The 19041-nt window shown below is 39.2% G+C and overlaps 1 protein-coding gene across 1 annotated transcript; it reads right to left on the bottom strand.

The window, feature by feature from the left end:
* Positions 1-247: 247 nt before the first annotated feature.
* On the bottom strand, positions 248-16336 carry NKAP (NFKB activating protein). Its single transcript, XM_037512015.2, is given in 10 exon segments — positions 248-593; positions 3527-3676; positions 4872-4947; positions 5036-5145; positions 6375-6441; positions 8036-8179; positions 8637-8707; positions 11844-11895; positions 11898-11923; positions 15957-16336. Coding segments are annotated over 10 exon segments (1251 nt in total). The 3' UTR covers positions 248-418.
* Positions 16337-19041: the final 2705 nt, after the last annotated feature.

The raw sequence follows: 19041 nt of genomic DNA, 5'->3' as shown, positions 1-19041 counted from the left end.
GTCCATTTATAACACTTTCAACATAGAGAAATGATAATTTCCCACAAGTTCAAATGGGGTTGGGGTGGGGCAGGCATCATGTAGAATTACCAGTAGCACTGTCCCATGGTGTGAGAGTTAAGTTTCTCATCTCGCTGATACTTTTTCTCAATGCTGCCACTCCCGATACAGTAGGATTTCATATATAACTTGGATTTTTAAACCAGAAAGTTATTATGGTCAATCCAAAATAACCCAAAGAACTTGCTAAAGTTCTATCAATAAGCAGCTTTTTCTTGAAGGACTGAAAGAATTAAATAGAAGGCACAGTAGCACTGTAAAGCTTTTTCAGATCATGATCATCTTTTTGAATGTATATATGGAACCCAGACTTTCTTTTTTTGTTGTTAAAAATGTCTGCTGAACAACCAGAAAATCCTTATTTGTCATCTTTCCCTTTAGTTTTTCTGTATACCATCTCTCGAAAACTGGCCAGAATCTTGTTTTCTCTCTTTCGCCTCTCTTCTTGGTTGAAGGACGCCAGGGCTCTCTTCTCATCAGCGCTGTAGATCTGGTTCTCCTTTCGCAGCCGCACAGCCTCCATTCGGCGATGCCTGGAGATCATTTTAGTTTTGGCTTAATTTCTTAGCAGTTATTCTCATAGTACTTCCTCACTAATCCTTTCTTAACAAAAAGTTTTCAACCGTTTTGTAAAAGGTTAGATTTTCAAGAGATCATTTTGTGTGCCACATCCTTTCGTTCATTTCTAGTATTCAGATAATGATCTGATTTCTGTCAATATAGTGAATGTTTTTATTTCACATATTGCGGTCATAAATCTAGTTCCAGTACAACAATAGAAATGGACAAATTATTAAACTAGGTGATATGTAGAATTTGCTTTTGTGGAATTGATAGAAGGGTAGATGAAAGATTTAGGTTGCCACTAATCAGGTGGAACTTCTTCAAGCTTCCAATTTACTATACAACCAAAATAACCAAGTCTAAGTCTACAACTGAATTTTTTGGTGAGTTTTGTGAGTGGATTTAACTTCCTTAGAATCCAGTAGCAGCTCAAAGAAAAGAAAGATGGAACTTAGGATAAATACCAAATCAGAAAAGTACAGGGGCAAAGGCAGCATCATCTTCAAAATGTCTGTTTATTTACAGGGAAAATCAGTTCAGGATGAAACGAGTTCTGTCTTAAAAATAGAGAAAACTAAGTAAAGAGAAGAGGAAAGAATCATTTCAGGCAAGTGTGAAGAGGGGAGAGTGGCAGGATGGAGAATCAAGAAGATAATGATGTATTTAGGTTGCTTAGAGGACAGACAGTGAGTAAGCAGTCTATCTGGACCAGAAAGTGCTTTGTGAACAATGCTGTAATAACTGCTATGTATAGATCTCTTAGCACATGGGAACAATTTTCTCTTGGTTACCTAGGTATGGAGTTGCTGGGTCCTAAAATATATGAATGTTCAACTATCCAAGATAATATCAGACTGTTTCTCACAGTGCTTGTACTAACTCATATGACTACCAGCAATATTTAAGAGATCCTTAAGTGATTTCTTAAATAGATCCACACCTCTCTAATGCTTACAGTTGTTAGAACTTTGAGCTAGAAACTATCAAATGGGTATAAAATGGTATTTCAGTAGATGGTCTTGATTTCCATCTCCAATGATATTGAATATCTTTCATGCATGTAGAGGCCATACATAAACTTTTCTTCTGACAAATGCCTGTTTGTGCTACTGTACCACTCTTTCTTTGGACCGTTTATGGTATTCTTCAAACAGCCTCAACACTAACTCTTTATCAGTTGTGTGTACTGCAAGACCTTATCCCAGCTTGGAACTTGATTTTTACTTATTTTAAGATGTCTTGTGATGAACAAAAAGTCTTACTTTTAACGTAGGCAAATTTATCAATATTTTATGGTTAGTGCATTTTTTTCTTTAAGAAATAATTCCTCACTCAAATATCTAATAATAGATACCTACTCAATTTATACTAAAAGTGCTAAAGTTGTTTCCTGACATTTTAGTCCTTAATCTAGCTGCACAGATTTTTAAATATGGTGATATAGGGCTTTCCCTTCATCTTTTCCACATGGATAATCTCTGTTTTCCTGCTGCAATTACTGAGTACCTCCTTCTTTCCTTACTGTTCTCACCTGCCAAAAACTCTTTCATATACTTGTATGACTTTGCCCTGGGCTCTATATTTTGAATTGTTCTTCTGAACAATTCATTTGTTCCTACATGCTTTCTAAAGTGCTGCGAGTTTCATAATAAGTCCTTATATCTGGAAGGGCAGATCTCATTTTCTTGCTCTTCTTCACAAGTCATCTGGCTATTCTTGCCCCTCTAGTCTAACATACTAATTTTAGTATCATCTTATTAAGTATTATGAAGAATTCTGCTATGATTTTGACTGGAACTTCACTGAATCTATAGATCATTTTGGTAAGAACTGACAACTTTTCAATGTTGTCTTTCCATTCATGAAGATGGTATCTATTTATTTAGGACTTCTTTACTGTCTCTTAATAATGTTTTACAGTTTTCCTTGTAGAGGTCTTAGACATTTTTTGGCGAAGATTTAGTCTTAAGTCTTTTATATACTCTGTTATGATCATAAATGTTTTAATTACAAATTACATTTTAGTGGTTTGTTGCTGATACATAGAAATGCAATTGACTTGTTTCTTAACCTTATATCCAAGCATTTGTTAAACCCTATTATTTATGAATCATCTGAAGATTCTTTATGATTTTCTATGTAAATAATCATATTCACAAAAAATGACAGTATTCTATCTCCTTTCCAATCCTTATAACTCTTTTTCTTATCTTCCTGTGTTAGTTCTCTGATAAAATGTTTTCAAATGTTATGTTGGTCCTCAGAATTCTAAGATTCTGGAGGTGCTTCTTCAAATATTTGCCTCCAATTTCATTTAAAGATATTTATCTACTTTAAAAAATTAAAAAAATCCAGAACTCAGTTTGAACTTGGTACTGATGCTTATTAATTCACTTTCCTCATTTCTTCTAGTATATTTCTTTCTCTTCCCCAAGTTTACATTCATTTTCCCATATTGAATCTGATGTCTATCACATTCCTTTTCTGCTCTTCATTCTCAGAGTCCTAAAGAACTACAGGTAAACTCAGAACCAGGAAATACTGTCTTATGAAAATCTACCAAAATGTCACATTCCTCCTGGGGCAGCAGTAATAGCTGAATTAAACTATATCCTCCAGAAGATAACACTATCTATACCAAAGTATAAACTAGGAAAGGGCAACTGGAAAGATCAACTCTTTGAAGTTGGAGACATAGCTAAATTTCAGGCTGAGTTGCATACATACTTGGAATTTTATACAGCCCCGTTTTTACTAATAAAAAATCTATATTTAAACAATATTTACACTCTAGTTTTCATTAGGAATGATCTCTTAATGAAAATCAATCATCAAAATATAATTCTGGTAGTGAGAAGGAAAAGATCTATCATGGAAACTGACCTCAGTGACAAGTACATACCTGCTACCACTCATTACGTAACCCGAGCATTCAAATGATGCAATTTCTTCACTTGTCAATCCAATTTCACCTCTTCGTGGGATACGTTTTCCAGCTTTTACATATTCAGCCATAGCTGCACCTTCACCCGGTAACAGAGCATGGCCATAGCTATGAAGAAATGCAGAATTCAGAAAAGGTCATTATAAAAATCGCATCATCCAAAGAGAGCACAAAATGAAACATTTTTTTTTTTCAGGAAACAGGAGGAGAAACAGTTGCTGGGAAGCCCACTGTGAATTAATCCAGTCACACAGAGAAACTATGGAAGAACAAAAGAAATGATGTTAGTGAATACAGATCCATGGTTTACAAGTATGAACAATTTATTCCTATAGCTATTGCCTCATAGCTTCTGCCTCCAGTTGATACCCTGTCTCTTTTCCCCTTCAAAAAAGAAATAATAGGGCCTCCCTGGCGGGACAAGGGGTTGGGTCTCAGCACTATGAAGCTGTCGGTGACCACTGTAGCATGAGTTTGACCCCTAGCCAGGGAGCTAGCCCAAATGGTACAGCAGACCTCTCCTGTCTCGCCTGCTGCTCCCCTCAGCAGTGTATTCCAGTAGGTCTGCCTGTTCTGGTCCCCACTCTGTCTCTGGTGAATTCTCTCAACCCCCCCACCCCGCCACACCTCTGGCCTGTACCCCTGTTTTGTATGCATAAATAAATCTTAAAAAAATGAAATAATAAACCTTAGGTTACCATACTTTTTAGACTTATAACCATTAATAATGCTATATAGTAATAATTATCTATTAACTTTCATCAGGGAGATTTTAAAAACTACCAATCTTTCATACAATTCATTGAATGCATCTTGAATACCTATTAAACTCAAAGCTTTTATATCAAAAATAGTTTCTGTTCTTATGGAATTTACATATGAATAAGGATATAACTGCAATATAATGTATATAGACTATATAATACATTGCACAAAATAGAAAATGTTGTGATTTCTAAAGAATGAAAGAGGCGTAGGAGTCATCTACTTGTGGAGGGACGATATGGGAATCAGCATATACCCACTTTCTTTGATAGGGGCTTTGAAAGATGATAAAGATTTTAACAGCAAGAAACTGGGGGTAGTGAAGAAAACTGGGCTGGGAAAAGAAGGCAAGGCATGCTGGGAGAAGTATGCTGAATGAGGCATAATAGTAGGAAAGTACACAATAAACACAGGGTAGTTTAGTTCAGCTCAGCTGGAAACTGGGGTGTAAATAAACAAGGGAGTAGAGGGAGGTATGTTTGGAAAGTTAGGGTCATACTTTGGGAAGGTACTTTAGATACTCTATGCTGTTACTTACTTCAAAGGTTTATCATCTTGAGAGGCAAGTGTTTTGGGAGCCTCTGGGCCAATTAAATCTGAGGGTTCTTCAGGCTCTGCATGAGAGATATTCAGAAACACAGTCACATTTTGACTCATCAGTTAATGTTTTCTTTGTTTTTAGAGTCTATCAGAAGAACTTACTTGATCTATCCTTCCAGGGATTCTCTAGAAACTCTTCTTGGGAGTCTTTAGAGCTTGAATCACTGGAATCTTTTCTGCTCTTCTTAGACTTCTTTTTCTTATACTTCTTCCTAAAGTGATTATAATTTGATACAAATTGACTTTATATTCCCATGTTTAAGGGCATTATTATTTTTTCAAGGCAATGAAAGACTGATTAATATGATTTGAATTCTCAGCTTATTCAAACTTTTGTTAGAGAATAATTTTAATGAAAAAATCTTATTTAACCAAATCATGTTTTACTATACCAAAAGATTCCTAAAAGGAACAATGAAATACAGTTCTTATGTTGTAGAAAGATAGCAGAAATAAAGCAATTTAAAACACAGTTCTTACTAAGTTGAGCATCAATAGTTTTATGTGCAATGGATTAAAATACATCAAATATATTTTAAACCTTGGGTTCATAATGATACTAAAAAATCCAATTCATCATTTTGAAAACAACTAAGACAAATAAAAAAAAAGTAGTTGTCCTGCTCTTTCTATACAAATTGTACTTCAGGGTAACCAAATACTTGATGAGGTAGGTTCCTTTCATAGAATTATTCTATCAATAAATGAAGAAAGCCAGCCAGAATGAGACTATCGACATTTCACAATCCCTAATCCCTGGGCAATAACCATCAATGGCTGTTAATATGACAAAAGAGACAACCAGACATTATCTGCCTCCTGATACACAGCACAGAATCGCTTATGAAGTATTCCTGCTAAAAACTAAATCCTGTACTTTGTCAAGTCTTTAATCTACAGGAAATAAAGAGCATAAACAGTATGTTAAAGTACACCATAAGAATAAAATCAGCCAAATACATAGTTCAGGGAAACTCTGGTTTCTTCACCAAACAAACTGCAGGAACAACAGGGAAGGGGAACCTATTGATTTAAAGAGATGTCAGAGACTTATCAACCAACTGAAATTTAGGGGCATTATTTGGAAGGCAGCTATGCTAACCACTATACCACCAACACCCTGGCTATGGGCATTATTTGGATCCTGATTTGAATAAGCTGCTTATAAAAACTTAAGAATTGAGGAATTATTGTTAAATATTTTAGGTGTAATAACAGAACTGTGGTTATAATTTTTTTTAAAGAACGACTATTTTTTAGAAAAACATAATGGTATATGCATGGAATGATATCTGGGGTTGGCTTCAAAATAATGGGAAGGTGGGCGATAGAGACTGCCCATGAGTTGATAACTATTCCAGCTAGGTGGAGGATAATTTTATTTTATGTAAATATATATATATTTGAACTTTTCCATAATAAAATGTGAAGAAAGACTAACGATCTGCGTTTCTTCTTCTTTTCCTTTTTCTTGGCTTTCTTGGCTCTCCTTTTGGTATTATCATCATCTGTAAAATGAAGCACATTATAAACAAATTAACTCTAAAAACCACAATATTTCGAGTAGCTAAATATCCTATTGCTGTTCTACTTGTTTTCACTAAGAAATGAATTCATTCAAACATTTACTGCAACTTTTCAGGAAATGTGTTAGGGACTGGGGGCAAAGACATTAGATTCATAGTAAATATTTGGTGATATAGGGTATCATTATTAATCTTATTGCCTTAGATGATAGTATTATGATTAAGTAGAAATAAGTCTTCATTCTGAGATGTGTACAGAAACATTTAGGGTGTCAGTGTGATAAATTACTTTCATTATCTTAGCAAAATCCCATATGTCAAAATGCTAATAACTTAAAATTTAGGTGATAAGCGTATGGTATTAATTATACTATTCTCTTTACTTTTTTGAATGTCTGAATATTTTCATGATAAAAAGAGGAAAAAACCTATGTGTGTTTGGGGGGTGGTGCTTTCCAGGAGCTCAGGTTAATGGAGCAGACAGATAAGGAGATAAGAAGGATCTGGAGTGCTAGAGGGTGCGCAGGGTGCTCTGGGCATACAGAGGAGTCTCAAAAGCAGGCTGATTTGGGAGTGTAGGTGAATGCTGACAAAGAAAATGTGACTCTTAGGCTAGTTCTTTTCAAAATGAGTTTTATCACTAAAGTAATGCAGGCCCATTGTCAAAATGAGTAGCCGAGACACATGCAGGGATTGGCTGGCATCATAAGAAGACAGACTCTGTTCCAAGTAACAGAAACAGGAACATGGAAAATTAGGAAATAGAAAGTCGTTCTCAGGCCACAGAAAATGCTGCCAGAGACTGACAGGATGTATGTGAGTGGAGGGACTGACCAAGGTCTGGACTTGACCTTGAAGGTTATGAGAACTACTGAAGGAATTTGTGTGTGTGGGGGGCTGACATGTTCAGATTTGGGTGTTAAGAAAGTTGAGTCTCCTAGGAGGCCCCTTCCTGGACCAGGAAGGCCAGGAAAGTCAGGTGACATTAGAGGAAGGGGCACTTTTGTGTAATGTGTCTCCAGAGGAGGCACCCTGCCAATCATCAGCCAGCAGAAGGCACAAAAAGGTGGCTTCAGTGATGTGCTACTCCTCGGGGTGTGGGGTTGTCCTTAAATCAGCCACCAGCTTGAAGGTGGTCCTCTATGGACTGACTTTTTACAAGTCACACAAGGGTGCCCACTCAGTGTCAGGAATGCCCACAGAGCCTTCCTTGAGCTGATGTGGCCCTGGAGGGCCTGGTTTGGCACCAAATGTCTGGCAGCCCAGTCCCGACTTGGTTCAGTGTCACCTGCCTTGTACAGAACACACACACAACCCATCTGGAGCCATGTGGCTGAGGTCTGACTCCCCACAGTGTGGCCTTGAGTATGGTGCTTAGAAGCTGCCGCATGCCTAAGATGCCTCCTCCACTCACTGTGTGGGTTAACAGGCACCGTGAAAACCAAGCACTTAGCAGGGCCTGGCACAAGGTGTTCAGAAATACTCGGCTGTCACTGTCTCGAGGCCTTCTTCTAAGGTAAGCTTCAAGAAGGACCCATGGACTGAAGCCCGGCTTGCGGAATGTTGGTCTTCTTACCACTGGAGTCTGTTTCAGAATCAGAGTCACTGTCACTATCGTCAGAATACTTCTTGTGTTTTCTTTTAGATGATTTTTTCTTTCTCCTCTTCTTGGACCTTTCTTTTGAGCGACTAGACTTCTTCTTCTTCTTCTTTTTTTCTTCTACATAAAATACAAATAAATAACTTCTAATGAAGTATTTTTGAGTATCAAATTTATTGTATTTGAAATATTGAAAAGGCATAGATGATATGCAATTTGAGTAAAAGTAAAATCTAATGTTTAACTATAAACTTTTTAAAAACTTCTGAATTAAAAAGGCTCTGCAGGGCCTCCCTGGTGATGCAGTGGGTTGAACGCAGGGCTGTGAAGCTGTCCGCAGCCTCTGCAGCACAGGTTCAATTCCCAGCTGGCCAGGGAGATTCCCACATGGCACGACAGACCTCTCCTGTTGCGCCCGCTGCTCCCCTCAGCAGTGCTTTTGGTCTGTCTGCCTGTTCCGCTCCCCGCTCTGTCTCTGGTGAATCCTCTCACCCTCCTGTGCCTCTGGCCTGTACCCCAACTATTGTATAAATAAAAAATAAATATTTTAAAAAAAGGTTCTGTATTTTAAAACTACCTTCTGAAGTAGAAGCTGAAGTGCTGCTTTTCTTTGGTTCTTCATCCTCTACCGGTGTATGTTCATCAGAGCTGAATTTAAAGAAAGTGGTTGTAAGAATCGGGAAAGTGATGAAATGTGAACCACTGAGTATAAAAATATAGGCTTAAAATTTTCAGTACCAAACTGATTGTCCAAGAACCATTAAAAGCAAGCACTGGGCTGCTTTTGTAAGAGGATTATCTACCACCCCTTAATAATATGATAATCATTTGTGTGGTTATTGCTTTAGAATTTACAAAGTGCTACTGTGTCATGATTTATAATAAGAAATCCATATATATATATATATATTATATATATATATATTTGATCTTCATCCCTGTTTCTGGCAGAACTCCTAAAAACCATGGAATTTCTGAAGTAATGAAAGCTTTGCTAATGAGACAACATTTCAAAAGCACTTAAGGTTGGGGGCTGGTTGCCAGTGAAGTCAACCTTTGATGAGAGGGGACTTTCAGTCCCACCCTACCCCGTAAACACGTATCTCCAGGGAAGGGAAAGAGCCTGGAGGTTGACTCAGTCACCAATGGATAGAGTTAATCACGCCTGTCTCCATAAAAATGTAAGAGGACAGGGTTCTGAGAGTTCCAGGTTGGTGATGAGTGGAAGTGTTGGGAGCTACGAGAGAGGTGCTCTCATAATACAGAAGTTCTGTGCCCTTTCTGCGTATCTTGCTGTGTGCATTTCTTCCATCAGGCTGTTCTAAATTATGCCTTTTATTAATAAATCAGTACTCTAGTAGGTAAAATGTTTCTCTGAGTCCTGTGAGTTGTTCTAATAAATTAATCCCACCTCAGGTGGGGATTGTGGAATACCCAGTTGGCAAGAAGCATGGGTAACAATCTGGGCTTGTCACTGGCATCTGAAGTCTAAGGACGGGATCATGGGAATCTTCAATCTGTAGTCAGCTGGTCCAAAACACAGGTAATAGGCTGGGTTTGCAACTGGTTTGTGAAGGAGGGAGTTCTTGGGAGACTGAGCCCTGGACCAGTGAAATCTGAAGCTGTTTCAGGTAGGCAGAGTCAGAAATGAATTAAATTCTCAGACATGCAAGAACTGTTTGTTGGTATGGGGAAATCTCCACACATACTTACTTTGCAAGTGAATTCAGGAACTGATTCAGTTATTCAAACTGAAAGCAACATGTAAACTTTACATTTTAAGAACCCACAGAGAAAATGCAGTGAAATGAGAACCATAAGGAAAGATGAGAGAACTGGAGATAAGAATGCTGAGGACTCAACACTTTATTCTGTGGGGTGACAGGCTTGTGATTGAGCAGTGGGCTGTTCTGTCTCCCCAGAGTAAGAAGAACCCACCACCTATAAGATTTCTCCTGTTGTAGAGAATTCTGAAAAATGAGTATTATTAAAAGTCTGCAATAGTTTAAGAAGGGAATTCTTCTATTAGAAAACCTTTTCCTCTGAAGATCACATCTGGAATAATTTTGATATAAAATTGTTTTCAACTATAATTCTTTGAGCTCAGATTTTTTTTTTGAGCATTTTCCAAAGGAATCTGTAAGAACAAATTTCTTCATCAAGCTCTCAGCTGTTAGGCAAAGCCAGAACAACATACCATCACTCAAATGGAGAATTTGGAAATTGAGAGAGACACAAGGCTCACATCCCTCCACAGAGGTCTAAGCCTCTGTCAAGGGTTGGAAATGACCACTTCAGGCTTCCTTGTGTGCCAGGCACTGAGGCATCATGTACGCATTCTGCACAATGACTCTCTGGGAGAGAAGGTTAACTGAGGCTCAGCAGAAGGGCCATGGGACAGAGGGGGAAATTGAGGCTCAGCAGACAGGTCATGTGGAACTGAGGGGGGAGCTGAGCCTGAGAGGGGCCCAGGGAAGCTCCATATCATTCAGCCTTGTGGACAATACAGAGAGAAACTCCTGCCACCCTGTGTACCTCAGGCATCTGTCCCAGCTGGGGTACCAAACGGCATGGAGCGCAAGGCCAGGTTTGGAGCTTGGTCCGCTCATGTGCATAAATAACAGTGGGTTTTTCACAAGCTGCTCTGCATTCCCACCTGCTCCGGGCTTGCCAATGGCAGAGAAGAGCTAGGCGGCTGGTGCAGCACCTACTGGATCACCACGCAAGTCAGTTCTGTGCCCTGAGTCATCCCTCCGCAGATGCTCACAAGAACAAATTTCTGATAGTAATGTTTTATTGCCCTGTCAGAAATGGTAAGTTTACCTTTCAAGCATATTACCTCAACTCAACATAAAGTAGACAAAGAAACAGAGGAGAGGGAAGACGACCAAGAGAAAAGAAAGAAATGAAAAAGAAGCTTTAATGAAAAAGAAATGAAAAAGAAGCTTTAATTCTTTAATGAAAAAGAAGCTTTAATTCCTCAGATGGTATTGGATACAGGGAAAATAAACAAAACTATGAGGCATATTAATTTATAAAATCCCTTTGTAACTCTAATACCTGGCATTGGGTTCACTGAGAAGTAATAATTCAAAATAACACAAATGTATTATTTAACACTGACTTCTTCCACAAGTAAGAAATGAGCACCCCATGTATTATAATTTAAAGAGAATAATTACCACGCAATAACCCACTAGCAATAAGTTTTAATTTTTAGGTATGTTCCATATTTTTAAAACTTAAAGATAAATCACAAGACAGTAGACCCAGAAATAGAAGAGAGGAAAGAAGAAACTTATGGATAACACCAAAGAGAAAAGAAAATGAAAAAGAAATATTAGACATTTAGAGAGATTGAATAGATTAGATACAGGAAAATTACATAAACAAAACCATACTGGTTTTCATTTCATATTCATTTTTAAAAAAATCCCTCTGCAATGCTAACATCTGACATGCAATCTGCTACTGGGTTAAAAAATGCAAAATCATGTAATATAAATGTATTTGTTTTTAACACAAAACCTGTCTATGATAGGAAATTAGCACCCCATGAATTACAACTTAAAGAGAATTAGCACTTTTGAGCTAATATCCACTAGCAACATGTCTTCATTCTTAGGTATGTCCCATGTCTTTAAAACTTAAGGAGTGGAAGAGCATAAATGACAGAAAAAAATGCGAGTTGCATTTAAAGTTTTTCACTTTACAAAAATTTTGACATTCAACATCTGGATTTAAACAAATTTTACTTTTAAAAACATATTTGTTAGTCACTTACTCTGGTTCTGGGTTCTTTGGAGACAGTCCCCATACTTCAGGAGCTCCCAATCTCCAATCCTTTCTCTCTCACTTAATCTCCTAGAAGAGATGGACATGTCAGTTATAACTCCACGGATAAATTCTGGTTTTCTAAATGCATGGCATTTTAAACTTTAATAAAAACTTGGCTGACATGTAAACACCACACTTGAGATCTGATGTTCTGCTCCTTCTATCAAATGGTGCAGACTCCAGACAGCCTGAGCAGCTGGCCAGAAATAGCCTGGGAAGCAGTGGAATGCGGCCCTTCTGCTGTGCTGTGACATAGCTCCTAATGCTCACTTCCCCTTCTGCCATAGGCGATAGCAGCAGCTTTACATTTGGAAGTAACTGCATTTATGTAAACATTTATCAAAGTACAGTCTCTAGTCTTGATTTGGTCAAGCATTTGGGTTTAAGAAACCTAGGATTTAATAAAGAAAATAAAAATGAAGCACCAGAAGTAGTAATAAAGGGATCCCTGAGAATAAAAGAAAAAAATTAACAAAAATCATTCGATGAGGCATAGTCTCTCTGTTTTGTCTTTTGTTTCTTTTTGGAAAAGGCGTACATTCTCTATCTGCTCTTGGAGGACACTTGTTTTGTGATTTTTTTTCTCTAAGTTCCTGCTATTACTCAAAAACAAACAAAATGCAAAAAACTAAAGCTCAATTCCTCAAAGTTTAGCTGCCTGTGACTCCATTTAAAAAAAAAAAAAGCCATACAAAATATATATAATTAGGGCCTCCCCGGTGGCACAGCGGTTGAGTGCTGGGTTGCGAAGCTGCACGCAGAGCCTCTGCGGCGCCGGTTCGATCCCCGGCTGCTCCCCGCCCACCGGAGGAGGGTCCCACATGGCACGCAGACCTCTCCTGCCGCCCGCTGCTCCCCTCAGCAGTGTGCTTCGGTCCTTCTGCCTGCTCTGCTCCCCGCTCTGGCTCTGGTGAATTCTCTCACCCTCCCGCGCTTCTGACTGTACCCAGTGCTTGTATAAACAAAAAACAAACAAACAAACAAATAAATAAAAACATGCCTCTATTAAAAAAAAAAAAAGATTTAAAAAAAATAAATAAAAAAAAAAACAAAATAAATATAACTGGTTTGATTGCTTGGATAATTTTCTTACCTCTTTATTTTTATTTTTTATTTTTTTTTTTAAATCATTTTTTTTTTTTTTTAAGATTTATTTATTTATTTATTTATTCATACAAGCACTGGGTACAGTCAGATGCGCGGGAGGGTGAGAGAATTCACCAGAGTCAGAGCAGGATGCAGAACAGGCAGAAGGACCGAAGTACACCGCCGAGGGGAGCAGCGGGCGGCAGGAGAGGCCTGCGCGCCATGTGGGACCCTCCTCTGGTGGCCGGGGAGCAGCCGGGGATCGACCGGCACTGCAGAGGCTGCGGGCAGCCTCGCAACCCCGCGCTCAACCGCTGCGCCACCGGGGAAGCCCTTCTTACCTCTTTATTTAAGGGAAAATGTATTATAATCATGCAGCATCAGAATCAGGTATCCCACTTGAAAGAGACAATCCCAAGGGGAATGACCTATAAGTGAACAAGGCACAGGGGAGATGCCTGATGGTATGTGAGACCATGCAGTCAATTTCTCACCCCTGTTGTTACTTGGCTTTATCTGTACTCTTAAGATAAAGTTATCTATCTTCTTTTTTAAAAAAGATTTATTTATTTATGCATACAAGAACTGGGGTACAGGCCAGAAGTGTGTGTGGGGGGATGAGAGGATTCACCAGAGGAAAAGTGGGGAACAAATCTACTGAAATACAGTGCTGAGGGGAGCAGCAGGCAAGATAGGAGAGGTCTGCTGCGCCATGTGGGTTGCTCCTGGCCAGTTGGGGATCGAACTTGTGCTGCAGTGGCTGGCGACAGCCTGACAGCACTGACTTTAATCCCTGTGCCACCAGGGAGGCCCAAGTTATTTGTTTTCTGTATGTACAAATTTCATCCAAGAAGTTCCAACAATTTTTGGTGAGGATTCTCCATTAAGAAGCTGGTGGCTTTTTGATGGACATAGGCTGAGATAACTTTCTGGAAAATTGGTTTGTTTCTCAACCAATCAGGACTGTTCTTATTGATTCTATGCCCATGCACCAAATCCTAATATCTAACACTGAAGGATTATTTATTATGTTACAGGCACCAAATCATTACAATTCTAAAAACTTTTGTGCTGGTGGTGCAGGGGTTAAAGACAGCGCTGTCAAGCTATTGCCAGCCTCTACAGCATGAGTTCGATCCCAGTCTCCCAGGGAGCAACCTACATGGTGCAGCAGACCTCTCCTGCCCCCCTGCTGCTCCCCTCAGCAGTGTATTTCAGTACATCTGCCTGTTCTGCTCCCCACTGTCTCTGGTGAATCCTCTCACCTCCCGCACTTCTGGCTTATATCCTAGTTCCTGTATACATAAATAAATAAATCTTAAAAAAATAAAAATAAATAAAAACCTTTGTGCTGACTTTATCCCCTTTCATATGGTAAAGAAAGGAAGCTTAGCGCAGGATCACACAACCACAAGTAGCAAAGCACATCTCAGGAAGTCAGATTCTGGAGTCAGCCCTCCATCACTATGCATCATTACCTTCTACTGCTGAAAGGAAAATAATCTTGAAGGCACCTCCCACCTGTTGGAAACTAAACCTGTCCCCTCAGTACCTATAATAATTTTAAATTTCTTGTTATTTTTTTAAACACACAGTGCACGTAAAAGCACTTAGTACTGTGCATAACATGTTTTAATAGTTAATAAACGCTAGATATCAAGACTTACACAGATGGATGGAAAAAATACTTTTGGTGACGCATAATGCATTATCTACAGATGCTGACAAGTATATCTGTACACTTGAAGCCTCTATGTTATAAACCAACATACTTCAAGTTAAAAAGACTTACACAGCAGTAATTATAGCCCTTTTCCTTTCTCAAACTATCCATTTTCCCACTATAATACTCATTATAAACCGGATCTCCTTCTGATCTCATTTTCATGGTAAAGATTGAGTTCATTTACATCCACATGTAAAAGAATGAAATGAGACCACTACTTCACACCATACACAAAAATTAACTCAAAATGTGTTAAAGACTTGGATGTTAAGACCTATGGTTAAAATATAATACACAGAAGAAAACAGACAAAACACTACATGACATAGTTTTCAGGGATGTCTTTGGGAATGCATCTATAACAGCAAGGCAAAAATAAACTAATGAGACTATACCAAGCTAAAAAGCTTCTGCACAGTGAAACAAACTATCATGAAAATGAAAAGACACCCCACTGAATGAGAGAACGCATTTGCACATCACATATTCTGAAAAGGGACTAACATCCAAAATCTACAAAGAACTACAAAGAATTAAAGAGAAAAAAAATCAGATCAATGATATCCCCATCACCTATATCACCAGTGCCATTATTAAAAGGCATTCACACATATAAATATATTAATAAAAATTGACGTATTATTGAAAAGATTGAGTCCATTTAACAAGATCTGTCTCAATGTAGCCTAATTTACAGTTTAGCAGAACACGTTTCCTACTTTCATTCAATCATCATCTCAGGTTTTATCTCCCATCCAACTTAAGCCTTTAGACTCAACCCTTCCCTCCTTGCTACATTTCATATCTTGTTATGCCAAACCTGTCTGATCATTCAACAATGCTTGTGCCCCTACAAAGTGCTAGGCACTGAGAATTTTGTGATCAATAGGGATTCTTTTCCCACGAGCTAACTCATAGTAGTAGGGGAAAAACATGCTCACGAATGGTGACGATAAAACCATGTAAATATTATAATTCCGGTAGGTCCCAGGCTCTTGGCCATGTCCACTACAAGCCAGGAGGCAGAAAGGGTAGCAGGAGACCAGGACACTGTATAAAGGAGCCTGAGGATGGCTGAAAACCTAGTGGAAGAGAAAAGGGAGTAAGATGCTGTGGGTGACTTGAAGGGAACATGGGTGCAAGGCAGGCGAGAGAGTGAAATGCGAATAGTCAGAATGAGATGAATGATAAATCAGACTCCAAAGGCAAGTGGGCTCGCGCAAGGGAAGATGCATTCGTTTCACTCACTTCTGCCGCAGGCTCTCTTCCCTCTCCTTGTCCAGGAGGCTAGGCCACGGTTTGTCGCTCCCATAGGGGCGCGAATAGCCGCCATAATAGGCGGACGAGGCAGAAGCGAAGGGGGCACCCCGCGGTATTGACGACCGCTCTCGAGAGCGCGACCGCGAGCGAGATCTGTAGGACTGGTTTCGGGAGCTCTGGCTGAGGCCACTCAGCTGATGGCTGAGGCCATTGCGGTCCCCGGACCGAGAGCAAGAGTGCGAGCGAGAGCGGCGGCCCCGCGGAGAGCGGGTGGACTTGCTGGGTTTAGGGCTCCTGGAAGAACTGCGACGCTTTCCCCCAAAGCCCGAGGCCTCCCCTCCGGGTGCGCGAGCCTGACACCGGGCCATCCCAGCCTCAGGGTCCACCAAGCCACGGGAGAAGGGGGCGCTCTCCCAAGCTTGACAGGATCTCGGTTGCCTTGGCTCCCAGAACCCAGTGCCGCGCCACCACCAGAACCAGAAATAAATACTTGGAAACACTTCCGGGTACGTCGGCAAATCTCTTCCCCAAGCCTGGGCGCCCACCTGCCAATGAGAAGGGGTGTGTGTGTTGGTATAAAGAAGCCGGTAAGGCAACCGAGTCCACACATCCTTTCAGTTCCGAGTGAGGCTGCTCAAGTCTAAGCTGGATGGGAGGTTCTGTTCTTATTTCAGCCTGGAGTTGAAATACCCGAAGAGCGCTACAGACCTCAGAACGTGGAACACATTTCACTCAACGGCCGTATAAACAAGGGCAGTGTCATTTTATAATATGGGTGTATGGATGAATATGTATATATACATATATACATGTATATATGTATTATAATAAACATTATATGCTTTATATAATATATATGCTTTTGTTTTCCAACTCCAAGCAAAATAAGGAGGTTTATTGAAATTGTGAGCTATGATGTCTAAGCCCCGTGTTGCTTGATGGGCACACATTCTGTGTTAATGAGTTGAACCTCATGAGATCCATTTATGTTTTTAGTCAAGAGAAAAACTGCATATTTTTATTCCTCAGCCATCCATCTTTGTCACTGTGCTCTAGCAATAGGAATTCGTAACCACTTTGGTATTCAACCCCTTCACCTAGTTCCGTCATATAACTCAGTTATACATGGTTAATGGTTATTATTTCTATTCACTTTATATTGTTTTCATATGAAAACATTCAAACACTAATTCTACTGAGTTTAATTTTTAAAGACACAATGAGTTTGCTGTGGAAATTCTGAATCCAGTCTATGAGTAACTAGATGGCCTCTAGGCTTTTCCTTGTAAGTATTAACTTAACAACATGAAAACTATTGGCAATGATTATTGGAAATCTCCCTTTTGTTTGGAATTTAAATGGAAAAAGCAGACCACACCATTGGATGTCTTCTATGTAAAAATAATAAGCCATGGGCTGAGGACCAAGAACTGAACTGAATGAGAGAAATTATGTGATTTGGAAAATTTCTAATAAGTAATTTTTCAGTGGAAAACCTATGCCCATTTTTTGTGACACCAGACTGTACTTATGTATCAATTGCCTATAAAAGTCAACTTCACAGCAGTTCTTGGTCTAACCTGCCCCATCGTTGGTATGCATACAGTTTAGTTCCAAACTAAGATAGAGGAAAGAATGAATAATGTAGTGTCCAGTGAATGATTTGGATGGAGAATTTGGGTGCTCTGCTTCCCACCATTTCTGTAGGGGAATAAGATGTAGCATACAAAACTATGCTAGATACCAATGCTAAGTATAGGGGAGCTCACCCCCAATGTCTGAGAAGAGTGGAGAATGGGAAAGTGCCAAAACTTGGCAAACAACTTAGATCCCAAAGCACAACCAATGGTTATGGTGGTGCAGATTCCAAACAAAATCAAACAACTCTCAATTCACATCTGTGTGTGAGAGAAGAGAAAAGGAAAAGAAGTTTGAATACAGAAAGCAATAAGATACATTATTTGACTATAATTTACTAAATTCTGAATTTATATTCTACTGGCATGGAATATGAAACTCTTGTGATGATATTAAAAGATAAATGTGCTGCATGTTTTCTATTCCTTTAAAGGCAAATGTTAAATATGGAATTGTGACATTTGATTTCCTCAGACCACTGTCTTTTTGTTTTCTTCCTCCTTCTCCTTTTCCTCTTTCCTCCTTCTTTTGCTTTAAAAATGAAAAAAACATGAGTTCCTTAGAATGCAGTTTTGCAAAATGTAACAAACACGACATGAAGTACTTTTATATCCATTATCAGATAAACCACACCAATAAACCGAAAACCCCAAATAGGCACATCTTGAAAACATTAGATTCAAATGAGCGGAGATGCTTGCGATATTCCTGCTTTGATCTTGTCTTTTTTTTTTTTAACTAATAGACTTTAGTTTTTAGATCAGTTTTAGGTTTACAGAAAAATTGAGCAGAAAGTACAGAGAGTGCTCTGTAATCTCCCTCACTCCTATCTCCAGTTTCCCTATTACTATCATTTTGCATCAGTGTGGTACTTTCATTATAATTGATGAGCCAAAATTGATATAATTAACTAAAGTCTATGGTTTACATTAGGACTCATCCTTTGTATTGTTTTTTTTTTAAAAGATTTATTTATTTATGCATACAAGAGCTGGGGTACAGGCCAGAGATGTGGGTGGTGAGAGGATTCACCAGAGACAGAGTGGGGAACAGAACAGGCAGATTGACCAAAGTACACTGCTAAGGGGAGCAGCGGGCGAGACAGGAGAGATCTGCTGCGCCATGTGGACTGCTTCCTGGCCCATTGCCACAGTGTGGTGCTTAACCCCCTGTGGCACCAGGGAGGCCCTGTATTGTGTTTTTTATGGTTTTTGTCAAATGCATGATGTCATGTATCCACAAGTACCGTATCATACAGAGTAGTTTCACTGCCTTAAAAATCCTGTGTTCTACCTCTTCATCCCTCCTCCCCTGTTCTCTTCTCCCTCCCTTTCCCAACTTCTAGGCAACCATGGACCTTTTTATTGTCTCTGAATTCTGCATAATATCGTATAGTTGGAATCATACTGGATTAATCCACTTAGCAATATATATT

This window comes from Talpa occidentalis, unplaced genomic scaffold, assembly GCF_014898055.3.
Source record: "Talpa occidentalis isolate TD23 unplaced genomic scaffold, MPIMG_talOcc4v2.1 talOcc4.15, whole genome shotgun sequence".
In the NCBI taxonomy this organism is placed as follows: Eukaryota; Metazoa; Chordata; class Mammalia; order Eulipotyphla; family Talpidae; genus Talpa; species Talpa occidentalis.
Note: the sequence above shows the minus strand (reverse complement) of the source record. Positions and strands in the feature narration are given on the sequence as shown.